The sequence below is a fragment of the Portunus trituberculatus genome, chromosome 15, assembly GCF_017591435.1.
Source record: "Portunus trituberculatus isolate SZX2019 chromosome 15, ASM1759143v1, whole genome shotgun sequence".
In the NCBI taxonomy this organism is placed as follows: domain Eukaryota; kingdom Metazoa; phylum Arthropoda; class Malacostraca; order Decapoda; family Portunidae; genus Portunus; species Portunus trituberculatus.
The window spans coordinates 16,803,984-16,822,748 of NC_059269.1; the positions used below are offsets into that span (position 1 = coordinate 16,803,984).

At 37.5% G+C, this 18,765-nt stretch overlaps 1 protein-coding gene across 2 annotated transcripts; it reads left to right on the plus strand.

Moving 5' to 3' along the window:
- Nucleotides 1–4,161: 4,161 nt before the first annotated feature.
- On the plus strand, nucleotides 4,162–17,398 carry LOC123503921 (pyruvate dehydrogenase phosphatase regulatory subunit, mitochondrial-like). Of its 2 annotated transcripts, none has more exons than XM_045254031.1 (17): nucleotides 4,162–4,308; nucleotides 5,352–5,534; nucleotides 6,464–6,617; nucleotides 6,892–7,104; nucleotides 7,283–7,446; nucleotides 7,803–8,039; nucleotides 9,934–10,041; nucleotides 10,300–10,469; nucleotides 10,854–11,046; nucleotides 11,351–11,518; nucleotides 11,788–11,954; nucleotides 12,974–13,122; nucleotides 13,444–13,571; nucleotides 13,943–14,112; nucleotides 14,677–14,856; nucleotides 15,194–15,394; nucleotides 15,826–17,398. In XM_045254031.1, exons 2-17 carry the CDS (start codon nucleotides 5,360–5,362, stop codon nucleotides 16,021–16,023), a joined length of 2,775 nt encoding a protein of 924 aa, XP_045109966.1. In that variant the 5' UTR covers nucleotides 4,162–4,308; nucleotides 5,352–5,359; the 3' UTR covers nucleotides 16,024–17,398. The 2 variants fall into 2 exon arrangements, with proteins under 2 accessions (XP_045109966.1, XP_045109967.1); XM_045254032.1 differs by lacking the exon at nucleotides 4,162–4,308 and adding an exon at nucleotides 4,334–4,358.
- The last annotated feature ends 1,367 nt before the right edge of the window (nucleotides 17,399–18,765 follow it).

Consider the following 18,765-nt stretch of genomic DNA (forward strand, 5'->3'; position numbering starts at 1 on the left):
AAATTCTTGACTATTTTCTCTCAAAACAAAGGGAATGTACGTATGTATATAAATATCACCCAAACCATACAATTTTTAAATAACATAATCAGTTTTGGAAAGACAACTTCTTCCCTTCCATAAAAAGTAATGAAGTATACAATCATGAAATGTTTCTTAGCCGCCTATCTTCAGCCATGTCTTAACAATAACACTTCAACTTCCTGGTTCTGGGCTTAAATGTGATTACATATGTGATTGACTTGGGAGATAGCAGACATGTGGCTAAGAAGGGCGAGTGCCGCGCTACATAAAAGCCGAGATCTCTTGCTGACCTCAGTAGGCGAAGAAGACTCATATCTACGCCGCTTCACGTATGGTATCACGGGGCGAGAACAATATCAATTAATGCCGGACAATACTACCAATACATTGATGATATAATATGAGTAAGCTTGGGAAAGTGTGTGTGTGTGTGTGTGTGTGTGTGTGTGTACGTGTGTGTGCTCGTGTGTTGGGGAGATAATTGGTCATATCTGTATATTTTACAGATAATGCACTACTATCATCAATTTCTCCACAAAAAAAAAGGGGGAAGGTAGATAATACTGACGACAATTTGAAAGCATCACAGAGCCAAAGAGGTTCATGTATGTATGTCTGGGAAAAGTCATGATGGTGTTGTTGCAGTATACAATTGTAAAGGTATAATAGAAAATGAAACCAATTTGTACATCGAAAATATAAAAAATAGAAATTAAAAAGGTGAGATAAGATTACTGATGGCAAACAGATCCTGACGTGCACTCCGGCATGAACATTAGCAACTACCTCTTGATGTTGAAATCCAGCGTCTCACTTCAAAATGAATTAGTGGCGAGCATTGATTTAAGACAGATCTGTACAAATAAATAAGCGAAAGCTGTTTACATAGAATTATCGTGTGTGTGTGTGTGTGTGTGTGTGTGTGTGTGTGTGTGTGTGTGTGTGTGTGTGTGTGTGTGCGTTAAAAAAAACTTCATTCCAACTTGATTGTTCTCCAGCTATACTATACCCTATCTATTAATTAACTTTGGCGTATCAGTATTATGTCATTGTGTATCATGCGAGGTATTTACATAGTGCTACTATAAATATAAATGACGTTGCAACTGAAAATATTACGTAGGTTATAACAACAATGACAACACAGTGCTCTGAGAATACTGTTGGTCATCACTTCCTTTTGCGCCACAAGCACGATATTATTACGTGTCCGGGAAGCAAAGTGAAATGTTCGATGCTTTCGATAACAAAACTGACTAATGACTACGAAGGTTTGTGTTTTGCATATTTTTATAAGAGTGAAGTCGATAGGAGAAACTAATCCAAATACATTTTTAAGATGGTTGTGTTGCTATGGGGCTGTTCATGGAGCTACAAGCAGTGTATTCGGATGCAGGCAAGGGTAAGTAATGTCACCTTGCCCATCCGACGCACAACACGAACGAAATGATTAAGCTATAAAGTCACGCATTGTTACTGACGGAAAGAGACAGACTGTATAAGTAATAACAGTTATGATTTAAGGAGATAAGTTACAGCTTTCTGCACCATAGCCAGATTTTTCTGTAGACGTGTTTGCAATTTACGAAAATCTTCGCTCAGGTTTGTGCAGGAAGTTTAACCTTCAACGACTGGGCTTTTCCCAGCCTCCCGGCTGCCCACCCTCCCGCCAAATTATTCCTATCAGAATTCTTACCCCAGACCAATCTGACTCTGGCCGAGGAAAATTGTAGGATTGGAGATGACTCTCTCTCTCTCTCTCTCTCTCTCTCTCTCTCTCTCTCTCTCTCTCTCTCTCTCTCTCTCTCTCTCTCTCTCTCTCTCTGTCTCTCTCTCTCTCTCTGCTTATTCATTATCTCTAAAAATTTTTAACCCACTTATTATCAACGTAAAGCTGTCTATCTTGTCAGTTGGTCAATTTTCGTGTTCCGATTTCTTATCTTGATCTAAATTTCAATACGTTGAACGTAAAGAAAATCATTGAGGTTATCAAGGATATTGTCATGGTTTTAGAGGTAATTGAACTAGGATTCTACATCATAAAGATATGATGGACCGAAAACAAATAATTCTAATAAAGAAAAAACCGCGGAAGCTGTAGAAATCATGCATCCCCGTGGCCTTTCAAAATAATCCTGATGAAAGCTTGATGCATTTATGAATACAAAACCGAAAGTTACACCAGAACATAACATGAGCATACAAGAAATAAAATAAAGGATGCTGTAAGAAGTCACCTATGTATATCAGTGACACTACCCGATAGCGGTGATTATCTGTTTGGTCAGACGCTTGTCAACAAGGGAAGTATTTGGGTTGGGGAACTTATAATTGTCCCAGTGTATCAAAGGATCAAGATAACAATTTACTCAATTACTGAATATTGCCTTTTGCATCCCCCAGATTTGCGAAACTTATAAGAGATAAAATGAAAAAAAAAGTATTGCATTTTTTTTCTAATTGTACTGCTCTTTATTTGATTTATCTTTTATCTCGTTGTCGTTACCAATGTGATATACTAGTATGTCAAGCACTGCGAGATTAAGGTAGTACACAAAATCATGAAAGGATATGTTCACGGGAATATTTGAACAGTGCTTTTTAACTCTCATTAGGACTATTATCAAATGCTACACACATTATTAGTTAACATTTCTGGGATATTTATTTTCTTAATAATCTATATCAAACCAACACTAGAATAAGGAAGAATCCTCCAATAACCTCATAACCTCCATTAGACCCTTTTGAGAAGTGTTCGAGATAAGACATGAGACGTTTATTTTTTAGAATGCAGTCCTTAGTTAAGCAGGGCACAGGCACAATGAACACAAGCCATGGATGTTTTAATATTCCCACCAGATTGCTCTCTCTCTCTCTCTCTCTCTCTCTCTCTCTCTCTCTAGGACCAGTAGTCAGGATAGAAGCAGAAATGATGGGCTCTTGTTTGAAAAAAAAAAAAAAAAATGGGAAGAAACTGGTTCCCAAATAGACTAGTTGATGAATAGAACGGACTTAGTAACCAAAATGTTAGGAGTAAGTCAATAGGGAGATTTTGAAGAAGATTAGACAACTATATGGATAGTGAATATAATAGGTGGGAGTAAGTTGATAAGTTCACAGAGATACTGCCACGTTTAAGCTTGATGAGCTCTTGCAGCTTCCCTCATTTCTCTCTCTCTCTCTCTCTCTCTCTCTCTCTCTCTCTCTCTCTCACACACACACACACACACACACACACACACACACACACACACACACACACACACACACACTTACACACACGATAAGAAAAGTGATAAGACAAGTGCATAATCTATTTAACATTTTCTGCCTATTTCCTTTAACTATGTTGCTTATCAGTAAAATTGACAGATGACACACATCCTATACGGCATTTTACTGATTTCAGTTCATCTACGTGTGATAACCACACACACACACACACAAAAAAAAAAAAAAAAAAAAAAAAAAGTCACCCTTTAAAGCGACATGCGTGAACTGAATGTCTCTCAACCTTCAACTTTCCCCACATTTCTCTTCTGGATTCGATGAACTTTTGACGAAATCGAAGACAATTTAGCTAAAAAGAAGTGGAAGAAAAAGGGGGCGTGGTAGTAGGTAGTGGTGGTGGTGGTGGTGGTGGAGGGGAAGGGAAGAGGTATATAGGGGAGGTGGTGGAGAGGAGTAGTTGATGAAAGGGAGGAACGAGGAAGAAAGAGCAAAATTAAAATGCTAAGATTAATTGCATGCCTACATTTCTTTCTTGACTGTGAAAGTCTACATATGTTAATTATGTGTCTCGTTACTGTAGTGCTCCTATCAGTGACCCCGCCACATTAAAAAAAGAAGAAAAAAAAAAAAAAAAGGATTATTATGGGAATTTCTTTTGGCCATCCTTATGGTGAATAGCATTATCTATATTAGAATAGGGGATTATGCCTTACTCGGCAACATACCACGCTTTCTCACGTGATCTATATAAAAAAAAACTATATAGTCTAGCTACCTACAACAAAAGTGAATGGTTTAATTTATCTAAATCAAGGATCTGAACCTAAGGTCAGAAAAAAATGTTAATATCTTTTTCATGTCACTGAATATATTTCATGTGCATGAAATAAGCTAGACTAGATAAATTCAATAAATCAATTATTTGTGAAGTTATGTACCGCGAGAGGAGACTGTACAAGGAGGAGTGCAGAATGTAAACAAGATCAGGCAGCCTGGTAACGGTGTATGGTTACCCGCTGGCCTCAGCGTCGTCTGTCTCTGCCCGCCTTGGTGATTATGATACCTAAACTTGCTTCTGTTTTGCTTTGATTTGGATGATGGTAAAGTTGATTATGAGCAGTTGTGATTCATGAAGCTTCCATACATTCCTGTGACCTAGTTGCCTTTTGTGAATCTCTAATATATAAAGCATTAAGTATGTCCTGTGTTTTACGTGTTGCTACCAAGATCATTGTTATAATCTTTGGTAAACCTACAGAATTTCACCACTTTACCCTTTCTGGACGAAACTATTTTTTTCTGGTAGATTTCGGCTTGCTTTTAATTGAAATACCACTTGTTTTTGGCGCAATCAACCAATTTTTTTTTACAGCCCCTAAACATATGATTTGCATAAAAAAACCAGCTGGTAAATTAATTAAATACAAGCAGAAATCTACCAGAAAAAATTAGTTTCGTCCTGAAAAGAACCTAACCTAACCCAACCAACCTAATTAAACCTAATCTAACCCAACCTAACCCAACCTAATCTAATAACCTAACCTAACCCAACCTAACCTAACCTAACTAAACCTAATCTAACCTAACCTAACCTAACAAAACCTAACCTCAGGGACCGTCGTGATTGCTGGAAATATATGATTATGCCTTTTTTTTTTCATTGGCCGCCGCTTCAGTTTCAAAGAACAGAACCAATCAGCGTAAACAATTAAGCGCATGCTCAGACAATGGTATGTCACGGAGCCCACCGAGCTGCCGCGAGCGCATGACACCATCAGTGTGCGGCAGTGTTTGATGCGGGAGGCTAGTGTCACGGCTGATCACCAAAACACCAAAACACGCTTAAATTAAAAAAAATCTGTGTCGCCATTCAAAAAGGTTACACCTAGTATATATGGGGTTCAAATTACTCGTAATCAGGAGCTCTATCTCTTGAGGTGGGTAAAATACACGAAGCTGATTGTGGTGAAACTCTGCAGTAATACCTAATCTTTTTAAACCCACTCATTTATGTATTTTTGCTGGAGTATAAAAGATAAGTTAGGTCTTTTTACCAGGTCTGCTGTTTATTATGGAAAATTGTGTCGTTTCAGGATTGCTCATGATGGCAAGTGGTACTGTTATGATACTGAGGACAATAAACAACCATTGGAAAAATGCAAGTTTTGTCCTTCCAAGTAGCTGTCGTAGCTTCCATACTGGAGGGCCAGTGTCAACAGACATTCTGCAGGGTCGGTGGGCCTCTAGTCACCAATACCAACAGTTGGATCTGGAAGGTAAGTGTTATCTAACTAACTCATGGAGTGACAAACTTTTGTTCTATTTATACAGTACCTGTTTGTGGAAATCCTTGGGTAACTGTCTTGAGTCCTGAGGAGCAGAGTTGGGTGCAGCTTGAACTTTTTCAGGTGTGACTTTAACTTTGCGACTCTGCCATTGGACCTGGTGTGACTGCAACATTATGACTCTATTTTTGCCCTCCCAAAGCAACCTGTGACTTTGTGAATTTGCAACTGTGACTTTTTTCTTAGTGCAACTTAGCTAAATTACAAAGTAAACTTTAGAGCGATAACAGAAATACTGTATGCTTTTATAAGGCAGAGAAACACATATTTATTATTACTTTCTATTTTTTTTCTATTTTAATTAAAACTGCCTAAACTAATATCTACAAGTCATCCTCTTCCTCCTCCATGTCTTCCTGGTCCATTTTTTCCAGCCACAGCAATTTCTTTGAAATGAATTGTCTTTTTTCCTGTTAAAAGTCACAGCAAAATTCACAGAAAATTGGCAGCGCAACTTTGCCTAGTCCGACTTTTTCGAAATGTTTGTGACTTTTGGCTTTGCGACTTCACAGTTCATGGTGTGGCAAAGTTGCAAAGTTGTAACCAGGTGTCGCAACTCCTGGCTCTGCTGAGGACACATCCACAATGTGAACACAATCAAGGATGCAAGGCAGTGTACAATCTGACTCTAAGCCTTCTGCAAGACTTTTTAATACTTCAGATTATTGTTGGCAGGTTGTCATTTGCAGACATAGCAGCCAATCAGACTACTCTGAAGGCTATCTGAATTTTACCTCTGTGTTATTAGTGGCCTGTAGCAACACTTTCATATTTAAATAACACTGCATGCACACAGCCACTACAACCACTTCTCCATAATGTATTACATTAGGTGTTATTTATTTATTTCATCCATACAGAGAATTTTGCATCTTCCAAGCTGGTGCTAGATGATCTTCCCCCTAAGGAGGCCAAGGTTGTGGTGTGTGGTGGGGGCATGGTGGGAACCTCTGTCCTTTATCACCTGGCTATGCTGGGCTGGGGCAAAGATGTTGTGATGCTTGAGCAAGGAAGGTAAATTATTATTGCTTCCTTCTTTCACTCATATATTCTTGTATGTATAGTTGATGTAGCCATTAGTTTATTTTCTTTTATAATAGAACATTTCAAAATGTGATAGTGGTACTTGCATACAGTTTGTCTTATTATTGTGCTGACTAGGGCACACTGATTTATAATTTTTGCATTATGTTTAATCTCTGATGTGGAGGATGTGAATCAGTGTACATAATGTGGTGGGCAATTCCCTAAGGAAATGTATCAAGACATAATTGATAAATTTTCTCAGAATTGGCGGGGCATCCTCCTGGAGAGGTTCAGGGTTCCTTGGAGGAGTGAAACTCACTGGACCAGAGATGAAAATCTTATGTAAAAGCAAAACTCTTGCCAAAGAATTGTCAGATGCTGGGCATGACACTGGATGGAAGCAGTGTGGTGGACTGCACTTGGCTCGCACCCGAGACAGAATTACACATTTTCGCAAGATGAGAGCAATTGCAGAGTGAGTTGTATGAATTTTACTTAGTTTATCATGTATCATAGTTTAACAAAAACATGCTATGTACTGCATTAGGAAATTTATTTACATAACTAGGATTGTATCATTATTTAGATTATGCATGTATCAAAACTGCCAGTGACTGAATAAAAAAATAGTCATTTAAGAAATTAAATTTCAGAGCAAATGGAACAGAATGCTATATACTTTCTCCTGAAGAAACTGCCAAAAAGTGTGATATAATAAACACCTCAGACTTGGTGGGATCCTTCTGGGTTCCCAATGATGGTGTGTGTGACCCTTACAAGCTCACCTTCACTCTTCTCAAACTAGCTTTGGAGCAAGGTAAAGTGTTAACAAACAGTTGATAGCTTAATGTAGTCATGAGTTTACATTGTCAACTTTCATTATAGATGGCAAACATATTTAGTAGATAAAATGATTACTAACCATTATCAGTGTTTTGGACTTCAGTAATGTTTTTGATATTCTTTCCATTAGTACATGCACTAATATTATATTTTTATTTTTCTTATTAATGATTGATTCTTATTTTCCAAGCAGTTTATTAAGTTATTAAACTGGATTTGTTTCCTCTCTGGGATTAAATTGTAACTTTGTGATTTGTCAGGAAAAAGAAAGTTACTGATTGTAATAAACCTAAGTAATTTTTCTTAACTTCCAAATATTTTTCATTACAGGAGCACATGTTGTGGATGAGTGTCACCTGTCTCGAATAATGGTTCAGAATGAGCGAGTGGTGGCTGTAGAAACTAGCAAGGGCATGATAGAATGTGATTACATTGTCAATACAGGTGGTCTCTGGGCTCGGAATATTGGCCAGATGTCTGAGCCTCAGGTCAAGGTGCCAGTCCATCCTGCAGAACACTATTTCCTCTATACTCAGAAGCTGGATGGAATTGATCCTATGATGCCTGGTATGAACCTAAGTACTGAGTTTTTTTTTCTTGCTTTTTTGCTTATAAGTATACAGGTAATTCTCAATTTACGCGATAGATGTATTCCAAGAGGCATCGCGTATATCAAAATTCGCGTAAAACAAACATGTAATTCTCATAAGAAACAATAGACAATAGGGGGGATGCAGGATGTGATCCAAAAAAATGAGTTCAAAATACACTATTTATTTGGCTAAAATTAACATGTTTTTATTATCTACCATTCTAAATACTAGAAGTGTATTTAAAGTAAAGGGAAAAGCAAGAAATAATAAGAGAAAACAACAAAACAAAGAATACGTAAACACAACACTCACTATGTCACTGCCTTCACCACTCACACCACAGTCAGTCACCATCTTCCTCTGACCTTTACCACTTTATCAAAAATAATCCCACATGCAGAAAAAGATGAAGAAGGTTTGGGGCCATTTTGGTGAATTATAGGCGGATTGAAGAGATTCCGTCTGTACTCAGTGCTGGCAGACTGCAAATGAGGCATGAGAAGAGCGGAGCTCCCACCTATTGGCCAGCTGCGGAACTCTCTGGCGCACAGTTTGAAATTGTGTCTGGCGCTCAGTTTGAAAATGCGGTTGGGCCAAATCGCGTATAAGCAAACCGACCGCGCAAATTTAATGAATTATTTTTTCGGTCGTGTTATAACAAAAACACGTAAATCAAACACGCATAAATCGAGAGTTACCTGTACTTTTATTAGGAATTCTTTCATAGGTAAGTATATCCATTGTTAATGCATTACAGTAAACCTTGAGATATGAGCCATGATTTGGTCCGTTTTTTTTGTTTTGAGATACGAGTGAAATTTTTGAGATATAAGTCATGCTTTGAGATGCTGCGACACATTGGTCCAGCCTCAGCTGAGCTAATATCTGCGTGTTTCCGGCAGATCTCGTCCACTGTGATAATTCTTTAATTATTTTCACAATTTTCTTTTTTTTTTTTTTGGTTTAGTTTAGTTTTTTTTGTTTAAAGGAAGTGTAGTTTCAGTTTACATTTAATGTTTATGTGTGAATGGTGCTTGCATCCTTTCCTCCCTCCCTTTCCCTTTGCCATCCAGCCTCATTAGCTGTAAACATCTGTCTCCAAGGTAAGAACACCAAGTAAAGCTTTTTTTTAATTTTATTTTGTATATATTTTTTATGCATTGATAAAGTATACATGTGTTTGTAACTAAAAAGGCAAAACAAACTTCTCCCATCTCTGCCAACCTCCTCCATCCACGCTTATTAACCCCTTGGGGGAACAATATAAACAAACCTCTGTGCCCTTTATCTCTCTCTCTCTCTCTCTCTCTCTCTCTCTCTCTCTCTCTCTCTCTCTCTCTCTTACTTATTTAAAACTTCATTTATTCTGTGAATAATGTTTACAGGGTTGTCAGCGAGTTCTTCGGTAATAAGTAGAGCAGCCAGTCTCCTTTGGGTGGCTATAGTATTTGTATACTCCAGCTGATCGGCAGTTCCAAGTGTGAGGGGCTGGGGATCAAGATGTGGCGAGGTAACGTCCCATGGAATGCACCCCTGATCTCCGAGATAAACATACTTTATAAAATGAGTTTGTCTATTTATATTCTCTTTTGTTGTGTTTTATTATGTTTTTATACAATGTTTGTTATTTATGAATACCTTTTTCTTGCTTAAAAACTTGGAAAAATTGGACTGCTATTTTGGAGAGGCTGGAATGGACTAATGGCATTTCAATGGGGAAAATTGTTTTGAAATATGAGTAATTTGAGATACGATCTCCATCATGGAACAAATTAAACTCCTATCTCAAGGTACCACTGTTTTTTCTTTTTTTCTTTTCATCATGAAAATAATGTGCCAGAAATTTATTAATACATATTTACTCACAGCTCTGAGAGATCCTGATGGCAATATATACATCAGAGAGTTCAATGGAGGATTTCTATGTGGTGGTTTTGAGAAGTGGGCCAAACCATCATTTGAGAAAGAATTACCAGGTACTACCTCTTCAGTCTTCTAGAAGTATACTGTATTTTGATATATGTCCAAAACACTGTCAGAACATGGCTGAAAATAAGGGAAAGTATTTTATTCAAGTTTCTCATCAACTGTAAGTTTCTTTAGATTTAATTACAATCTATCATTAATATCTAGTTTCATCAATTATGAAGTACTGCTATCTCAGTACTTCCATTAATGAACCAAAAAATTCAATGACAAGGGACAGTTATGATACAGTTTCTTTTTATGAACAGGTCCTCTTCAAGACAGAGAATTGCTGGAGGACTGGGACCATTTCTTTGTCATGCTCAAGGAAATGCTGTTTCGTGTGCCTGTAATGAAGAAGGCATCTCTTGGCTGTCTCTATAATACCTCTTGTGCATTCTCTGCTGATCACAGGTGGATTCTAGGGATGGTCCCTGAAGTAAGCTACTGACAACCTTGTTTACTGTTTGTTTTCTTTGATTTTCTTTTTTGTTTTTTCAGTATTATTGTACATAATTGTGAATACTTATTGTTACAGTAGCTGTGTGGTTTGTGTGTATTATTACTAGAATCATAACACTGTAGTAGCCTGGAACTAGTTCAATGCATGTCCTGCAGGTGTATGGTACTTGCATTTACCTTTTACATGGATATTACTAAAGGGAAGTAAGTATGATGTGACATATATGAAATCTGTGTTGACAGGTAATTATGGAAATATTTTTACTATTACTATCCATTATAAGAGGCTTCTCAAAATGATGTGGGGCATTTATATGAAGAGTGGGAACTTATTTCATGATGCATTATCTTGTGTTTGTAGCTGACAAACTACTTTGTGGTTGGTGGACTGAGGAGTGGAGGTAGCAGTGCAGCAGGAGGCATCGGCTCCATGATTGCTGAGTGGATTGTTAGTGGGACGCCAAACATGGATGCATATGATCTGGATATCTTGCGTTTCCTACCAGCGCACAACAATGGGAAATTTTTATTAGATCGTGTACGAGAAGTTCCAGGTGAGACAATATCTCAATCTGTAACTTGATAGTTGATTTATTAATTTGTGTACCATGACCTTATCATCATCATTAACAGCAGCAGTATCTGTACTTACATCACTAGCCAGTTATTTTCAAGTTATTGCTAGTTACAAATATCTCTATAAATGAAGTCGAGCGTAATGTGATACTTTTTGATTCAATAAATTTTTTTTTTCAATTTGGATTTATGTCAGATTTAATGTGCCGCATGTATTTCAGTAATTAATGTAGTAAGTTATTCATGGTTTTCTTTTTTTATAATTTTTTCAATATCTTTCAGGAATCCACTACAGTATTGCGTATCCCTTTTCTGACTTCACGACTGGAAGATGCTTACGTATGTCACCAATATTTCCTCGACTGAAGGCTGCAGGTGCTGTGTTTGGGCAAGTGATGGGCTATGAACGGCCAAGTTACTTCCTTCACAAATCTAATGGAGATTCAGCTGGTAAGATTATTCTTGAGGTTTAAGAAAAGAAGCTACTTATTCATAATTCATTATTTGGTTGTTAAGCATTTATATAGATGGTGTTGTAAAGAGTTGAATATAGCAAGAGTAAGAAGATGTTTGATCTGTTGAACAATGTAAATAGGATCCTTAACAGTAACTCCTATCCTTTCATGTTCAGTAAGGAATGTACTGACATTCTAAATCCCCATAGCTTGTGACAGAGGTGTGAAAAATGAAATGGAATGCAAGACTGAATTAATTTCCAGATTACGAGACTACCTTTGACAATGAGGCATCAATTCCCTTTCAAATTGCTACAACAAAAACATGGACCAAGCCACAATGGTTTGAGAGTGTTGCAAAGGAGTATGCTGCCTGCAGGGAAGGAGTTGCCCTTCTGGATTACTCCTCATTTGCAAAGTTTGATGTATGGGTAAGTGTTCTAATTTTTCTTTGTAATTTTTAATCTGCATGGTCTCTTTTTAAATATTTACTCATGTTTTAATAGTTGATATCAGGAAATTTGGAGATTCCATGGGAAGGTATAGGATGCATTGTGATATAATAAAAGTACAGCAAACCCTCAATATATTGATTTTTTTTTATGCAAGAGGGAAACTAGCCAATGGCAACAAATTATTAAAAGAAAGCCCACTTGAAATGCAAGTTCCCTAAAAGATTGGTAAAGAATTAGCCAAAAGACAGGGACAATGTCTTGAAACCTTCCTCTTAAAATAAGTCAAGTTGTAGGAAGATGGAAATACAGAAGCAGGCAGGGAGTTCCAGAGTTTACCAGAGAAAGGTAGGAATGATTGAGAATACCAGTTAACTCTTGTATTAGAGAGTTTGACAGAATAGGGAGAGGAAGAAGAAAGCGTTGTGCAGCGAGGCCGTAGTAGAAGGGGAGGCATGCAGTTAGCAAGATCAGTAGAGCAGGTAGCATGAAAATAGTGATAAAAGATAGAAAGAGATGCAATATTTCGGCAGTGAGAAAGAGGCTGAAGGCAGTCAGTCAGAGGAAGGGAGTTGATGAGATGAAAAGTTTTTGATTCCACCATATCTAATAAAACTGAGAGTTGAACCCCCCTCCTCCCAACATGTGAAGAGTACTCCATACAAGAATGGATAAAACCCTTGTACAGAGTTGGCAGTTGGAAGAGTGGGAAAAACTGGCGGAGATACCTCAGAATGCCTAACTTCATAGAAGTTGTTTTAGCAAGATATGAGATGTAAACTTTCCAGATAAGATTATCACTAAAGGACTGACCGAGGATATTCAGTGTGGAAGAGGGAGACTGTAAAGTGTTATTGAAGAAGAGGGGATAGTTGTCTGGAAGGTTGTGTTGAGTTGATAGATGGAGGAATTGAGTTTTTGAGGATTTAATTGTGGAGATGTAGAGTACTTTGTCAAGATACCAATGAAAGACTAATTACTGTGTTTACTTTTCTCAGTCAAAAGGCGATGAAGTAGTGCAAGCCCTGCAGTACCTGTGCAGCAATGATCTGGACATTCCTGTTGGCAACATTATACATACTGGAATGCAGAATTCGTATGGTGGCTATGAAAATGACTGTTCACTGGCTCGCACTGCCCCAAATCAGTAAGTCTGATTGTGTTCTAGATTTGAAACTAACCTGTATTTGTTTAACTGTATGGGTTCTTTTTTTTTTATAGATTTTGTTATTCTTAGCTGGTGTCCCTCTTGTATTAAAAAGGGAAATCCATGTCTTTTATTATGAACCTTATCTGCTGTTTTAAGTTATCTTTTACGTTAAATTTTCTCTTCAATAGTAATCTGAAACTTTCATCTACTAATTAAAGTGAAATATATATTACACTTTTCTTTTAGATATGCTACAATTGACTTCTTCCTTGCTTCCTTCTCAAATATTCTCATAATGGTTGGATGTGGTTGTTGCAGCTACATGATGATAGCGCCCAGCATTCAGCAGACACGCAGCATCACTTGGCTCAAGAGGAACCTCCCATCAGATGGCTCCGTGGTCATGAGTGACGTCACCTCAATGTACACTGCCATATGCCTCATGGGTGAGTTTGCTCATTGTTAGTGGAAAAGGTTTTAAGTTACAGATAAATGAATAAAAGCTAATGTCTATTTTGTTTCTGTGTCAATCATAAACACTTAAGCGTTTCAGTTACAAAATCATTGACACTTGTATTGGTGTCATCATACCTAATTTGTTTATACAATATATATATATATATATATATATATATATATATATATATATATATATATATATATATATATATATATATATATATATATATATATATATATATATATATATATATATATATATTAAATGGATATTCAGCTGCTAGCAAAAGATATTTAAGATTCACATGTTTGACCTATGAAAGTGGTCAGCATTGCTAACACCCCTTTGATCTGACAGGTCCATTGGCACGGAACGTTCTCTCTGAACTGACGGATGAAGATCTCTCACCCAAGGCGTTCCCTTTCTTCTCTTTCAAGGAAATGGATGTTGGTCTTGCTAATGGAATTCGTGCCATGAATATCACTCACACAGGGGAACTAGGATGGGTATTATACATCCCAAATGAGGTACTGCCTTGTTTAGTATGTACAGTGGTACCCTGGTATGTGCCATCAAATTCAGTAAATATGAAAACAGAAAACAGTTAGAGGAAATAATGAAAATTTTATCTCACTCATGGCTGTTTTGAGAGGTGAAACAGGGGTATTGTACATTATTGTGACTTGTTTTGACCCACACAGATATACCAAGCAATTTTTTTGGGGTATAACAAGTTGAACTTATTCCAAAGCAAATATTTACTGAGGTACCACTGTAGTATGACCATTAGTATAAATCTCAGTTGAGACATAATTGATTTCTCTCCAGAAGTTATAACTAATATTTAGTATTCTCTGAAATTCCTTCAAAAGTGTTAGTTGCAGTAAAAAGTTACTTCTTTGCTTATTTGTACACATCATTCCTCCATTACTCTTTCATGTTGATTAATTTCATATGTGCTTCTGTTCCTACCAGACAATGTTTTGTGTGTAATGAAGTTACTATGTATCCTCATTGTTACCTCTTCTGAAACAAACATATTTACATTTATGAAGAAACAAACTATACAAAACAGGAATTTGTTATTTCAGTATGCAGTACATGTGTATGAGAATTTAGTATCTGTGGGCAAGAAGTACAACATGCTTCACGCTGGTTATTATGCTATGCGTTCCTTAAGAATAGAGAAGTTCTATGCCTTCTGGGGCCAAGACCTGGACTCCACCACAACACCCCTGGAGTGTGGGCGAGGCTTCAGAGTTAAGCTGAATGTAAGTATTTCATTGTTATGTCTGCTAACATCCTGTGTTGATATTATATAGTAGTACCTTGGTTGTCATTTCATTTATGTGTTTTTCGATGTGTAAATTTTTAGAATATTGTACTTTGTTATATCTTAAGGTATTTAATATTATGTCATAATATTATTTGTGAAGATTGAGACTAGTACATTACATTAGTAGAAATGAGAGTCACATAAAGGGAAACATAAGGATCTTCTGAATTCATTTAATCTATTTTGAGAACTACATGGGTGGCAAATATTTACTGATCACCACAAACTATTGTTGAAAGTAGTGATAATAATTGATACATTTCATTCCACAGAAAGACATAGATTTCATTGGTCGAGAGGCTTTGGAACAACAGAAGAAGGAAGGTGTGAAAAGATTGTATGTGCATCTGCAGCTGGAGGACCACAATCCTGAGGTGGACCCTTGGGCCTGGGGTGGAGAGCCTATCTATAGGGATGGTGTATTTGTTGGTGTTACCACAACCACTGGCTATGGCTTCACACTCAATAACTTGGTGAGCTGTGTGTTCTTGTCATTCTTATACACAATCTGCCATTTTCTTTGGTCATTGAGTGGCCACTTGCTACCATTCATTATTGCTTAGTATTTTATTTTTGGATGCTAAAAGTGCAGTCAAAATATCCGGCAATCAGTATCGTTGTACATAAGTAGATATACCAAGACCGTTCCCCCCTGATCATTATGGAAGGCAAAGAAGCAAACACTTAGAACCTCATCAACAACTGGTGTGCATAGCAAATAGATTGACCACTCTTTGAATTACATACTATTCAATTAGTACTGTATATAATGACTCAATATGCTAAAAGACCTTGCTTTAATATAACAGATTGGTCTTTCTCCGTATATCTCTCATTATAATGAAGGTTTACTGTATTTTTTTATGTATTCTTGTGCAGATAATGGGAATTTCTTCCTTTCCAGATTTGCCTGGGCTTTGTAAGGAACTATGATAAGAATGGCAATATGGATTACGTGACTCCAGAATATATTATGGCTGGAGACTATGAAGTGGATATTGCTGGTGTGCGATATTCGGCCAGCGTCAGTCTGCGGTCACCTTCATTACCTTCCAAGTTCCCAGAGCCACAGAGCAACCGTTACTTGGCAACACAGACATAATTGCTGCTCCTAAGAAAGGAATGATGACAAAAGATGGAAACAGGTGCTTAAGAGTCTAATGTTGAGGCTTTCAAGGCTGTGTCTATGTATTTACAGTTGCTTCCTATTCATCTCTGTCATGTTCTTTTACACTTTCTTGCTCCTCTTGCATCCCTCTTTTATGTGATAACTCTTCACTGTTCATCTCTCCTATTGATGATCTTCCCTCTATCCTTATCTAGCATCAAATTTATCTTTACATATTGCTTCTTTTTTCCATTTCATCCACATGCCAGACCTATTATGGCACTTCCTGCTTTGTTCAGACAGTATATATGTTAATGATATATTACAAAACACATTTCCTGATAGAGCTTCAACAAAGACTTATATGTAGATAGATAAAATCAAACTAGTCAGTATACAATAGAATAACATCCAGTGCAAACAAGTTATGCAACATGGCAGTGGCAAACTATATAACAATGATCTAAGGCAAAAGAGACATGAAAGAGATGTCATTCATGATTGAGATAGCAATCTGAATGCAGGTGTTTTGTGCATCTTGACCTGTGACTATTATCAGATAATATGTGATGGCTTAAATGATTTGATATTGCAATCACTTTTCATACCAGAATTGCCCATCATGTAAAGTAATTGCTGCAGTACTTGAAGGATGTAAGCAACATATATTGTGTGTATGCATGAAAAATTACAATGTTGATGTCTTTTTATAGAGAGCACATGTTGCTATAAGCATTATGTTGAAAAAGCTTTTCTGTAATACATGCAAAATAATAATCCTGATCACACATCCAGTTGAACAACATTGCCTTTTAGATTTAACTTAGGGCTCTAGGCACACTGCACAGTGAGGTACATGGCAGTGTGTTACTGAACACAATCCACAAGATTAGGTTTGAAATAGATTAATGGACCATGCACAGAGTGAAGCCCCACAAAGGTTGTGAATTATTCTGTACCATTGATTTGACTGATATTTTATGCTACAACTTCAGGGTCATTTAATGTGTGCCCTCAATGAATACTGATTGGAAATCTCATATTGTATTGAGTTCTTGAGTTGTTCTTGATACTGTTAGTGTTGTTTGCAAGAATCAGCTGTTCAAATCTGCTGGTAGGTTGGGCATTCCATTGCCTTTTTTGGTAAGATGACAAAGATGCATTTCTATGTGGTATACATTTTGTCTTATACTTATTGTTATTGGAGGAACATTGCCATAAGCAGCTTAGTTATGGAGCAACAGGATCCACTATGATTCTCTATGTGATTTACAAATATTTTGTATATGTACTTCAAAACACTTTACTGTATAAGCAGACTTCAATATTTTCATGTATATAAAATGTAAATAGAGTTTTCTTATTTAAATTTTGTTTATATTTTATTATACTTAAGATGAGATGCACAGCATGTTCCATTATTTACTCATATCTGCTTTCTGGACTGCTGCTGTAATCTATGTTACACAGGTGTGTTTCAGTTTGATCTGCTGTAGTCTCTGACGAGACAACCAGACGTTACCCTACGGAACGAGCTCAGAGCTCATTATTTCCGATCTTCGGATAGGCCTGAGACCAGGCACACACCACACACCGGGACAACAAGGTCACAACTCCTCGATGTACATCCCGTACCTACTCACTGCTAGGTGAACAGGGGCTACACGTGAAAGGAGACACACCCAAATATCTCCACCCGGCCAGGGAATCGAACCTCGGTCCTCTGGCTTGTGAAGCCAGCGCTCTAACCACTGAGCTACCGGGCGTGTGTGTGTGTGTGTGTGTGTGTGTGCGTGCGTGTGTGTGGAGAGAGAGAGAGAGAGAGAGAGAGAGAGAGAGATTTTATGAAACTTAACATTAAATGAACACTTTGTTTCGTTATGTTGGCATAGGTGTACACTTCCCACGAACTTCATGAAAAAAGCATAAAGGAGCTAAGAATCTTCATCAAGACACCCTTGGCTTCCTTACACTTGCACGGGACGGTCCGCCGTAGCGAGTGTCTCAGAGCCAGCAGTCGCAATATATAATCAGCAGTGCAAAACAGAAAAAGAAACAGAGGATGCACCACCCCGTGATATTCACTTTGATGGCCGCCTTTTTCCTTTGGGCGCGGAGTTCTGTGTTGGGCTTCCATGGTTTAGGCAGTGGGCCCTTCTTGTCCTTGGCCTTATCCTTGGCTTTATCCTTGGCTTTTTTGTCTTTCGCGTCCTTCTTGGTAGTCTTCTTAGCCTCAGCCTTGCCTTTCTTGTCTTCCTTAGGGGCCTCCTGGGGGGCCTCCTTGGGCTCTTCAGTGACTGACTTGTCCTCCACGACCTGCTGATCTTTCGCAATGTTTTCTATCGAGGTTTTCGTTTGGGTCATTAGTTTTGTTCGAAATATAAAGTTGATTAGTAGCTGGAAATAAAGAATAACGAAGGTAACTAAGTAAGGACAGTTTCTGAAAGATCTGCCCGAAATGTGTACTTAGGCGACTGCCGTGACGCCATCCAGCCACGTGGAGAACACGCCCGTTGATTTTATTCTGAATTCTGAATCAATTGGCAAAATGAGATGGCGGTGTATTAATCTTATTTTGAGTTTTCAGTTTACACGTTCCACCACCACCAAGTTCATACGTATATCGTACAGCAAAGAGCAAAAAACAATAACATAAAAGACAAGACGTTAACTGTGATATAAGGCGAGGAAGCATATTATTTCATAGCTGCAGCTTTCAGGCGGGATATCTAAAGG